At 46.7% G+C, this 12,029-nt stretch overlaps 1 protein-coding gene across 3 annotated transcripts in view; it reads right to left on the reverse strand.

Moving 5' to 3' along the window:
• Positions 1 to 12,029, reverse strand: part of LOC101421274 (general transcription factor II-I repeat domain-containing protein 2B) — a 105,024-nt gene that overhangs the window by 32,332 nt on the left and 60,663 nt on the right. For all 3 annotated transcript variants that reach the window (XM_058285959.1, XM_058285960.2, XM_058285958.2), the window contains 5 exons: positions 11,057 to 11,240; positions 10,864 to 10,892; positions 9,455 to 9,509; positions 8,990 to 9,033; positions 4,452 to 4,529 (listed from right to left, as the gene is read on the reverse strand). In XM_058285959.1, the coding sequence (XP_058141942.1) occupies positions 4,452 to 4,529; positions 8,990 to 9,033; positions 9,455 to 9,509; positions 10,864 to 10,892; positions 11,057 to 11,240 (390 nt within the window). The remainder of the gene's footprint in view (positions 1 to 4,451; positions 4,530 to 8,989; positions 9,034 to 9,454; positions 9,510 to 10,863; positions 10,893 to 11,056; positions 11,241 to 12,029) is intronic.

Here is a 12,029-nt window from a genome sequence, read left to right on the forward strand (position 1 = left end):
GGTTCCAGTTTTCCCACATTTTCTTCAACACTTGTAACTGCCTTTATTATTATGATCATCCTAGCGGGTGTGAGGTGGTATTTCTTTGTAGTTTTATTTGCATTTCCCTAATGACTATTGATGTTGAGTATCTTTTTATGTGTTTATTGGATATTTGCATATCTTTTTGGAGAAAAGAAGTCCTTTCAAAGTCTATTTAAGTCCTTTATCTGTTGTTAAAATTGGGTTGTTTGTCTTTTAATTGTTGAGTGTTGAGATGTTGAAATATTCTGGACACTGGATTCTTTTCAGATATATGACGTGAAAGTATCTCCTCCCATTCTCTTAGTTGTTCTTCACTTTCTTGTTCTTTGAAGCACACAAACTTTCAATTTTGTTGAAGTCCAATTTTTTTCCCTTTGGTTGCTTATGCTTTAGTGTCACCTTTAGGAAATCACTGCCTAGTCCAAGGTTGCAAAGATGTATGCCTATGTTTTCTTTAAGAGTTTCATAGTTTTGGCTCTTACATTTAAGTCTTTGATCTTTTATTCTATTAATACGGTGTATTAGATTAATTGATTTTTCCTGAGTTGAACCAACTTTGCATTCTTGGGAAAAATTGCACTTGGTCCTGGTGTATAATCCTTTTCATATGTTGCTGGATTTGGTTTTCCAGTGTTTGTTCAGGATTTTTGTGTTTATATTCATATCTGGTATTGGTCTGTGGTTTTCTTTACTTGTGATATCCTTGTCTGGTACTGGTAGCAGGGTAATACTGGCCTTATAAAATGAGTTGGGAAGTGTTCCCTTCTTTTCTATTTTTTGGGAAGACTTTGTGAAAAACTGATGCCAGTTCTTAAAATCTTGGTAGAATTTGCCAGTGAAGTCACTTGGTCTTGCATTTTTTTTGCAGGATTTTTTTTTTTTTAGGTACTGGGGGCTGAGGAGTGAACCCTGGATCTCATATGTGGGAAGGTGGCGCTCAACCACTGAGCCACATCAGCTTCCCTGAGCTGGTTTTCTTGTTAGGTTTTCTTTTCTCTCTTTACTTGTCATTTTTTAAAATTTTCTTTTTAAATTTTTTATCATTAGTTTTTCATTGTTGTTTTTGTTTTTTTTCTAGGAAGCACTGAAAACTGAACCTGGGACCTCCCATGTGGGAAGCAGGAGCTCAACTGCTATGAGCCTCATCTACTCCCTATAGGATGTTTTTTGATTACAACTCTTTACTAGTTATATGTCTATTCAAATTTGCTATTTCTTTTTGAGCCAGCATGAATAATTTGGGCCATTCTAGCAATCTGTCCATTTCATCTAGGTTAATCAATTTGTGGGCACACAATTGGTCATAGACTTTTTTTTTTTTTTTTTAAGATTTATTTTTATTTATTTAATTCCCCTTCCCTCCCCCGGTTGTCTGTTTTCTGTGTCTTTTTGCTGCGTCTTGTTTCTTTGTCCGCTTCTGTTGTCGTCAGCGGCACGAGAAGTGTGGGCGGCGCCATTCCTGGGCAGCGCCATTCCTGGGCAGGCTGCTCCCTCCTTGGCGCTGGGCGGCTCTCCTTATGGGTGCACTCCTTGCGCGTGGGGTTCCCCTACGCGGGGGACACCCCTGCGTGGCAGGGCACTACTTGCGTGCATCAGCACTGCGCATGGGCCAGCTCCACACGGGTCAAGGAGGCCTGGGGCTTGAACCGCGGGCCTCCCATGTGGTAGACGGACGCCCTAACCACTGGGCCAAAGTCCGTTTCCCAGTCATAGACTTTTTAGAGGGCAGAATAACGGCCCTCAGTGGTGCCCTCAACCCTGACTATGCTGTTACTTTACACGGTAAAGGGGAATTACGGCTGCGGATGGATTTAAGTTTGCCAATCAGCCAACCTTCAGAAAAGGAGCTTATCCTGCATTATCTGAGTCAGCTCCATCTAATCACAAGGGTCATTTAAATGTGGCAGAGGGAGGCAGAAGAGTGAGTGTTGTGAGAAGGACATCCTTAATTCCTGAAATTCGGGGCCTTTGTGTCCATTTTTTCTGTCTGCCTGGAAAGTTCTTCCCCGAATCATGCCTTGTCGATCTTCAGGAAAACTGAATGGCGGTGACCTTCTTGCATCCAGTGTCAGGGGAGTCTGGGTGCAGCACGTCTCGGCAAATCTTGCACTGTGCATTCTGCCTCCCCAGGGGGCCTGGAGATGGGGATCCCCCATGTGCAAAAGGCCTTTTGGGGCTGTCATGAGCACCGCCAGGGCCCGGTTAATTTGAGTCATGGAATGTTCCAGCTGGGAAGATCTGTGAGATCATCTAGTCCAACACCATAATTTTCAGATGGGATCCCAAAGTGACAGGGGATTTGCTCACTATGACAAAGCTGCAGAAAGGGAATGGGAACTAGAATGTAAGCTTCCAACCCCCGTGTATGCGTGTGTGTGTGTGTGTGTGTGTGTGTGTGTGGCGTGCTCTGAGAAGGCTGAGCTGCAGACAGAGCACGAGGTGAGGGGAGGAAGGGCCTGGATGTCCACGTAAACCTCGCACAAGCTTCTGAATCCCGGGAGCCACAGTTGACATGCCCGGCCGCTCCCCACGGGCCAGGCGCTGAGCTGAGCACGTCGCAGCTGCTGCTTTCGTGATTTTTAGTTTTCTCTCTTGCTTAAAGAATATATACACAACACTCCTTCACAGGAGTATTTAGCCTAAATGGTTAACGAAAACATCCAGGGCTGTGAAACACTTTTTACTCCTTTAGGCATCACAATGGAAGAGGTTCAATGAAGGCGTTCTACAGAGACTGCAGCTTGAATTGTCTGTTGTTTCCAAGTTGATCAGCAGGAAGATGATAAATTAGAAAGGATTTACACTGAGCCTAAATGTTTTCCTTTAAAGTAATATAATTCTTTCTGAAAAATAAACACATAATGATTGCAGATATGCCCATCTAATCATTTATTTGTGTCACTGCTGCCTCTGGGAGGACCACCTACAGGTATCCACTCCCTGATCAAAGTCCTTTCAGGTCAGAAATGTACTTTCTAGGCAGTCAAGATGTAATTTAATTACAAGGACTTTTTCAAAACAACATTGATTTACAAACAGGCTGCACCTCCTCTTGGTTAGGGACAAATCAACTCCACCAGCACACGCGCGTGCCAGTGGGGGCAAAGCACTGGACTTGGTCCTCCAGGGCCCTGAGCAAGGCACGGAGGAGCTCACCTTCCCGGGACTCTTGGCACAAGCAGACACAGCACACAGCAGGCTGTGCTAACTGAGCAGAACCGAGGTACACCTGGGGAGTGGAGACGGCTCCCTGTGGGAGCTGGGACTCTGAAAGTGCCCAGAAAGGGGCTGGAACTGCATTAGAAATCCAAGAGATTCACATGGGGGCATCAACTTATATAAAAGGCCCGTGGTAGGAGGGTCGGGGCTTGTTTAAGGAATCGTAGCCTGACCAGAGAGTCAGAACAATGGAGTGGAGGGGGAGGGGGAATAGATGGACCTGGAGGGGCAGGAATGCTGGGGTACACTGGATCCTACTGGTGACGGCCACAGTGAGCAGGGGACAGACACGAGCCATCCTGGTTTCCAGAAGATGACGCTGTTTGGCGGGGTGTTTGGGTGCAGGTGGCCCTCTGACCGCGCGGGCCGGCTGGGCCAAGGGGCTGGGGGGCCTGGCCCAGGGCAGAGTGGTGGCAACAGGCACATTCCCTGGTCTCTGTGGTTAGGGCTCATGAAAAGGGTTTCTTAGGAAAACTTATGGAGGTACAAAACGATGTCGGGGATTTTCCAAGTGAAGATTATGCAGGAAATACCTCAACTTTGATAAAAATGTTCAAGCACTTAAATGGCGAATTTCCCTGCACTCTGCCCACATTCACGGAGGAACCCAGAGATGGCGAAAGGATGTGAATGCTGTGCGCAGTCACGTCCCTGATGTGCTGGGGCCAAAAGGGTTCTGGGTCTTTGGGCAGAGCGTCACACCACACAGCCCCACAGATCCCCTCCCTGTGTCACGTCTGAAAGTGTATATTTGGTTATTAATAATTCCTTCAGCTCCCCATTGAACTTGAATGATGTCGTGGAAGTGGCTATTATGAAGGACAGGAATTTGAATTTCTTAACTCTCACCTCTATCTCTTTAAATTTTTACTACTGCCCCAGTAACACGGGACAGGCTGAGCAGGCACTCGCCTGGAGAGAATACATGGGGGAAATATTTCAGAACACCCAAAATAAGAATATTTAATAGGCAAGCTCAAGCAAAATACACCCTGAAATAGTGTTACATTTACATATGGCTACAAGCATATGGATTTAGACTAAATACAATTTGATTTTATAACTAAGATTATATACAGGGCAGTAGGCTAGATCCTAGGAAAACATGAAATCTTTATTACTATTTACCTATTTTTCAGATGGGTGGGAAAGAAAATATTTTATCAAGAATAACTCTGGAGAAGAATATGATTAGCAAACAGCATTACCTTGCATATCATACTGATAGTAATTAGGATCCTCTGATTCTTTCTTGACTGATACAGCTACTGCTTTCAGTGATAGGTCTTTGAATGAAATGGAAATGTAAAAAGTATACATTAGGTCAACTTCACCAACAGAGAAATACAACCAGCCAATATAAACTCCAGGTTCTGTTTTGATGAACGCAATAATATTACAGTTGGCAAAAGAACTTGTAGCTCACTCATTAGGAACAAATTTGACTCATCAATATAGAAGGAAGGAGGGAAGGATAAAGATGGCAAAAATTAGCCACAAATTTCTCCCATCCCCTTTGCAAAGTCACTTTCCCACTCCTCTTTTCTGGAGGTGGGGTCTATTTCTCCATCCTTTGAATCGAGGCCTTGCTCTATGACCTGCATTGGCCCATGGGATGGTAGCTTAATGGGAGGCAAGCGGAGGCTTGTGCATCAGTGCTTGCTGCTGCTGGAACCTCGTCCCCTCTGAACAAGCTGGGCGAGGCTCCTGGAGGATGGGAGACTACAAGGAGAGAGAGGTCCGGCCATCCCAGAACAGCCAGCCCCAGGCGAGCCAGCTCAGAACAAAAGGACTATCTAGGCAACCCACAAAATTGTGAGGAAGAACAAATCTTTGTTCTAAGCCACTCAATTTGGGGGTACTTTTTTATACAGCAATAACTGACACAAAAGCATGTGTACAATTGAACCGTTGATATTAACAGCAAAAAGCCGAAATCTTGGGATTTACCGTGTAGTGTTAATCTACAAGTTCTGAGGGCGCCTCTGAAACCATTAGCAGCTCTGGGGGTACAAGGATAGTGAGACTGGAGATGAAAAAAGGTGACTGCCAACAAGGAAAATCTGGTAGAAGAACTGTGGAACAGAACACGAACTGGCTAATGGCCATATTAGCAAAAAGGAAGACTAAGTTGAGGAAATTGTTTAGAACATGGGACAAAAAGGTAATCTGACGGAAGAAGAGAGAAGGAAAGTTGACACATGGAGGCCGACTTAGGCATTCAAAAAGAAAAGCAAAAAGCTACAGGGCTCAAGCGACTGGACTCCTGTCTACCATATGGGAGGCCCCACGTTCGATTCCCGGGGGCCTTTTAGTGTAGGCAAGCTGGCCCGTGCTGTGGAAAGCTGGTGCAGCAAGATGACGCAACAAAAGAAGATGCAGAGGAGAGACAGTGAGAGATGCAGCAGACCAGGGAGCTGAGGTGGCTCAAGAGATTGAGTGCCTTTCTCCCACGTTGCAGGTTCCAGGACCAGTTCCTGGTGCCTCCGAAAGAGAAGAGAAGACAAGCAGACACAGAAGGGGCAGTGAATGGACACAGAGAGCGGACGGCAAGGGGGAAGGCGCAGGTGGCAAGGGGGAAGGGGATAAAGAAAATAAATCTTTTTTTTAAAAAAAGGCTACTCATGTGTTTTTTGCAAACAAGCTGAAAGAATTTTCACCAAACTGCTAAGAGGTGTTGCCTCTAAAATGGGGAGGGTGTTTGAGGTGTGCGGGGAGATTTAGCGGGGATGGATAGTTTGGACAGGGGACGGTGAAAGGGTGAAGAAGGATTTAACTTATTAATACATGTGTCTCTAGTCTGAAGACATGTATCTTTAGTCAGAAAGAATTCAAGTATGTATAATTTTTGTAATATTTATGTTAGATTTTTTATTAAAAGTTAAGTTCCAGGTTGACTAGGTGCTAATGACTCTAGGAACAGAAACGTCTGATAAACATGTGTTCTTTATAGCCGTGCTTTCAAGGAAAAATTCCATTTAAAAAAATCTAGGTCATTGCAACCACATTTGACAGCAGAGATTGCAGAATTTGTCTGCAGTGCTAATGAAACCAGATTTATTTCAGCCTTTCCTTAAAAAAAAAGAAAAAAGGGAAACGGACTTTGGCCCAGTGGTTAGGGCGTCCGTCTACCATATGGGAGGTCCGCGGTTCAAACCCCGGGCCTCCTTGACCCGTGTGGAGCTGGCCATGCGCAGTGCTGATGCGCGCAAGGAGTGCCGTGCCACGCAGGGGTGTCCCCCGCGTGGGGGAGCCCCACACGCAAGGAGTGCGCCCGTGAGGAGAGCCGCCCAGCGTGAAAAGAAAGAGCAGCCTGCCCAGAAATGGCGCCGCCCACACTTCCCGTGCCGCTGACGACAACAGAAGCAGACAAAGAAACAAGACGCAGCAAATAGACACCAAGAACAGACAACCAGGGGAAGGGGGGAAATTAAATAAATAAATAAATCTTTAAAAAAAATAAAAAATAAAAAAGAAAAAAAGAAACCAAAAATTCAAAACCATTAAAATACTTTCTGGGTAGCAAGTGCTACACGACTATGACAGGGAAGAAGATTGACTGACGGTGAGCTCTCAGGGGCCTGCAGACAGCTGGAAGCCATCCTATTGCGTCCTAAAACCCACAGTGGAATGTCACACTAACGGGGAGCTTATTGTCTGTTTAAGCAGAAACACGTCTCCAAAGAGAGCCCTCAATGAAAGAGGTCCATTCTAAGGCAGGGTGGGAAACACTGCAGCTCAGCAGCTGCTGAGGAAGGCAGGGGTCCCCGGAACAGCCCCCGTGGAGGCTGTGATAACCCCTTACTCTCACCCCATCTGTCTTCCCAGTTACTGAGAAGACCTGGCGGCTTGAGGTTTCAAATTCTCTTATGACCACCTAGACACAGGCAGAATATATCTGGGCTTTGAAAAGCATTCAAGGCTAAAATTAAACGGGCAAGATCAAGACCCTGTGAAATACTTGGCTTGTTTCTTTCCATTAATTTCTGTTGGTTTTATCTAGAATAGTGAAAATGGACAAGTGCCTTTTCTCCCCCCAGGCTCTGTCACTTGAAGAGGGAGCTTCTACGAAGCACATATTTGCATGTGGATGCAAGGTATGCAAGCTCCTATGGTTGTGTTCCAAAGAGGTGGCCCCTGGGCAGGACAAGGGGACAGGTCGACTCCACGCCTCTGGCTCCCCTCCCGGGGCGTCCTCCATGGGACTGTGGAGGCTGCAGAGAGTAAGTGACACCTCGACCGCTTTTAGGGGAGCTGCTACTCTGCCATCCAGGTTTGCTCTTGCTCGTTTTCCTTTTTCTCCTTCTTTTCCTATAAATATTGAATATTGTTTTTCTTTTGGGTTATCTTGGATTTCATTTGAAATTTACATTTTAAGCTGTTTATTTCTAGGTTGCTTTTCTATGCAAGATAAAGTTTTGGTTTTGCCCTCTTAAAGCCAGCTTGGGTTCATTTTTATCTTTCCGAGTTTTGGTTTTATCTACTTGTTTAGGTTTTCTAATCTTTCAATTTTGATATTTTCTCATCCCTCGAATGAGTATTTGAGCCTTTACAAATTTATCTACTCATAGCTGTGGCAGTTTGAATTTGGTGACTCCCCAAAAGAAAAAGATGATGTCTTTGGACTACCCCATTCCTGTGGGTGTGGGGCCTTCTGATTGGACGTGAGCCAGCTTGGGTCTCTGCCCTCTGGCTGGGTCTGATATGAAGTGAGAGAGAAAGGGAGCTGCCAGCTTGACCCTGCCATGAGAGAGAGAGGGTTTTAGGAAGAGAGAAGACCCCAGGACTGAGAGAGGGCCTCGAGTCCGGAACCAGCAGAGCACAGAGGCACAGAAAGCGGCCCCGAGGCACTGGGCCCGAAGAGCACACGCCTGACCGCTTAAGGCTGAACTCGGGAGGGACGCGGAGCAGCGGAGGCCGAGGGAGGAGGTGAAGGAGACGGGCCCTGTGCCTGGCTGCTCACAGCTGAGCTCAGGGAGCTGGGCTGCAAGAGACAGTGAGGCTGGAGGGGAAGGCAGAGACCTCGGAAGAGGGAGCCGCCATCGGGTCTCACCACGTGGCGGCCGGCTTTGGTGAGGAAGCATCTCAGACGGTGCCTTGATCTGGACACTTCACGGCCTCGGGACTGTAAGCGTTTACCTTCATACATTTCCCATTATCAAAGGCAACCCATTCCTGGTACTTTGCATCAGCAGCCCTTTGGCAAACTAAGACAAGACCTTTTAATATTTTCCCTCTAATTAATACCATTTTCATTTTTAAGGAGTGAGGAGAGGCAGGGATAGGGGTCAGCTACTGTCTTCCATTGAAGAGGTACCTTTTCTACTAAACACTATCATAGTGATGCATGAATATTACAGAACATTTGGAAATGTCAAAGAGCGCGAGAAAGCAGTCATATAGGTCCAAAAAATGAAAACACTTAGAGATCTGTAAACCGAGTTATAATTCCAAATGAATATTCAGGATTTGTTTTCTCATTTCTCACTCTGATTCTAATTTAAATATAATTAAAGTAATATTTCCTCCATGAGTATGTCTACTTAATAACATCTTAGTACTTACTAGTTACTTAATTGGCAGGTTGTCTTTTCTAGATATTTGGTAAAACGTTATTATCCTGTAAATGAGGCCCCAGTTGAGGTCAATTAATGACATACTTCCCCCCCTTTTTTTTAGTAAAGCAAAAGAAAGGCATCAGATGATAACCCACTAAGTATCTGATTCTAAATGCATCGGTACATACCAGGATCTTCTGTGGGTTCAGTTTTCACTCTAATGGGGCCAGAACTGAAAGGAGAAGGGCACCCTGGTCAAGAGAGGCAAGGAGGGAACTGACCAAAGGCACGTGACAGGCTGACTTCAAACGCCCTGACCGCTATGCCACGGGGCCCCCCACCCCACTGGGCTGAATGCAAAACTTTTATATTAGCTTTCTTAATAATTTGTTACAAAATTAAAACTGTCAATCAAATACAGTCTTATAATTCCAGACATCCTTTTTTTAAAGTTTTTTTTAAAAAATCTGAGCAGTTGTACCAAACATCCCTTTGAATAAAGAATATATAACAAAATAAGAGAGAGTAGCATATTAATCCTTCATATGACTTTAAAGGATATATGGTACCAGGAAGTCTTTCCATAGCCTGAACACTACCACCCTGTGGTTAGATGCGGATTTTACTTTTCCAGGGCCCCGCGTTCTCCTTACCTTTCATCTGGAGACAGTACTGATCTTTCGGCATCCGTCACTGTCACGTGAACACCTGTGCAGGAATAAAAGCCACACACTAGCCCCTTTCGGCACCTGGAAATATGGGAAAAACATTCCGCACTTCCCAGCACTAGGTCATCATGGAATAGCAGTGGGGGAGAAAGACCAGCTCAGAGCAGCCTCCGTGTCCCGGGGTCCACTTGTAAGGGCAGAACGGGAGGGGCCGAGGAAGGTGAAGGCAGCCTGGAGCCGGAAGCCTGGGCTGGGATCCTGGCCTCACCACTTACCAGCCGGGGGATTAAAGTTACTAAATCTCTCTGTGCCTCGGTTTCCTCATCTGCAAATGGCAGCTGTGTGAGGATTAACTATACATGCACAGTGCTCAGCACAGTACAGGGTGCATGATAAGCACTCGGTAAGTATCAGCTGCTATGATGATGATTATTCCATCATGAAGATACAAGTGATCAGGGACAGCTTCCATCTGGTCACCTGCCTCCAGGAAGACACCTTCCTCTGTGACTCGTGCACGGCTCAGAAGGACTGGAGCGTGGGCAGCCGCCCTCCCTGAGCCCCGCTCCTGTCACCTGTGCCACCCCCGCCCCGGGCCACGCAGCTACGCTAACGACGTCTCAGTGTGGCGTCCTCCTTGCACCTTGTCTTTCACCAACAGTGACAGCCCAAGGTTTCAGAATAGTGAAATTTGAGACAGTAAGTGGTGGGCACCGGCAGCTCTCTAAACACTTCCGGTAAAGCTATAATTTTATTTGGTCTCTTCATCATGGTATGTGTAAGAGGTTGGTAGGGGTTCAGGTTTTTACATCTTTCTCCCTAAAGTTTCAACGTTATATCTCGAACCCTCCTCCACTTGGCTTTCCTCCTATGCACGTTGAATGGGCGTCCTGGGAGAAGCGCCTGGTGCTCCCGCTCCTCTCGAGGGCCGGCACTGCCACGAAGCCCTTCGGCTCACACAGTTCTAAGCCCTTCCAGGGACTTCCTCCGGCCGTCCTGGGAGCACACAGGCCGCCCCCACCTCCCTGCTGGATGGCCTCTCCTCCTGGGCTGGGAGACTCAGGGGCGTGGGTCTGGCCACATCCTACATCCACTCCCCGATCAACACCGCCTGGCCCGTCAGGGGACTTCCAGCCCCGCGTGTCACCGTAGATGAGGGCGAGGCATGCCCCAGGCATGGAGCTCACCCGCAGCGCGGCTGGGAGAGTACTGCTTAGCCCTGCCGGCTGTGCATCTGTCCCTGCACACCCCCTAAAACGCCATGACCCCCTGTCCTGGATGTCAGGGGCCACCTCCTCAAGGAGGGGAGAGCGAGGAATGAACCAGCTTTAGGATGTGCCAAAGCCTGCACGGTAACTGAGTGTAGCCAGTGTGTGTGAGCAGCTGTCACTTACCTGGCTGACTTGTGGGATCTAGGAAAGGTCTGCAAGAAAAGTGATACCGTTACCGAAAGTGAACGCAGGAGAAAGCGAATATTAAGCATCCGGGTAATCGGTTTCTAAATTTAACAGGACAGAATTAAACTCATTCCAATCAAGCTGCTGATTATCTTTAAATGAACTGTTACGAAGGGCTGGAGCACGTCACCTGTTTATGTTGAATGAAATCCTGGCTTTGTTCTCCAAAATCCATTTCAGGGTTGCAGGATCATAACACTCAGGGTGTTTGAAGGCGACTCCTTCGGGAAGCCCCTGAACTACCACAGCTGCCTCGTCTCTCAGCATCTTCTCGTAGGGAACAGGCACCCTTGCTGTCGTCCCTAAGGCTTTACCTGGACAGAGGCAAAACATCTCTAAGTGGCCTGAGCCTAAGAGTCTACCATGAATTTAATGTAATACACAAATAAGTGTGGAGGCACGTGGCTTCAAAGGTACTCCTTTGTATCCCGAGTCAATAAAACTCCCAACCAATGTGTCAAAAAATTTTATTTTTTTAATAAAAACATTTACTTTAAAAGAGCCACATAAGAAAGGGAAAATAATAGGGTCTTTTCCTTCATTCTCTTGGATGCTGCACATTTCGGGGTGCTCGCCTTGGCTCACTCAGAGTTGCAGAGGCCCCCGGGCTCGTAGGCTGCCGCCAAAAGAGAACAGGAGCTCCCCACCCCAAGCTGAGCCGTCACCGTATCACACCTCACAAACAAGACAAGCTTTCCTGTCGAAACAGTCGGGGTGGACATGGCCTCATGTCACCCTCGGGGCCTCGTCAGCCTACCGCTGCACTGGCTGGCGAGACCCAGTGTCGTGGAGCCCTATTCTCCTTGGGAAACGTAGCCGGGGACCCCAAGACACCCTATGCTGGAGGTGTCCAGAGTCAAACGCTCAGCGGGATCTGCAGGCCACACAAATGTGTGACGAGGCCTGGAATGAGGCGAGACCAGAAGATGCTTGAGTGCTGACAGCGCAATGGAGTCTTCACCTGTAGCATTATCTGGCTTCCCGGCTTTTAATAACACTATGTAGGTATTTTAAAATCCCTTTATTTTTTTTTTACACTTTTTAATTAAAGTTAATAGATCACAAAGAACATTACATTAAAAAACATAAGGGAAGTGGACTTG

This window comes from Dasypus novemcinctus, chromosome 23, assembly GCF_030445035.2.
Source record: "Dasypus novemcinctus isolate mDasNov1 chromosome 23, mDasNov1.1.hap2, whole genome shotgun sequence".
Classification (NCBI taxonomy): domain Eukaryota; kingdom Metazoa; phylum Chordata; class Mammalia; order Cingulata; family Dasypodidae; genus Dasypus; species Dasypus novemcinctus.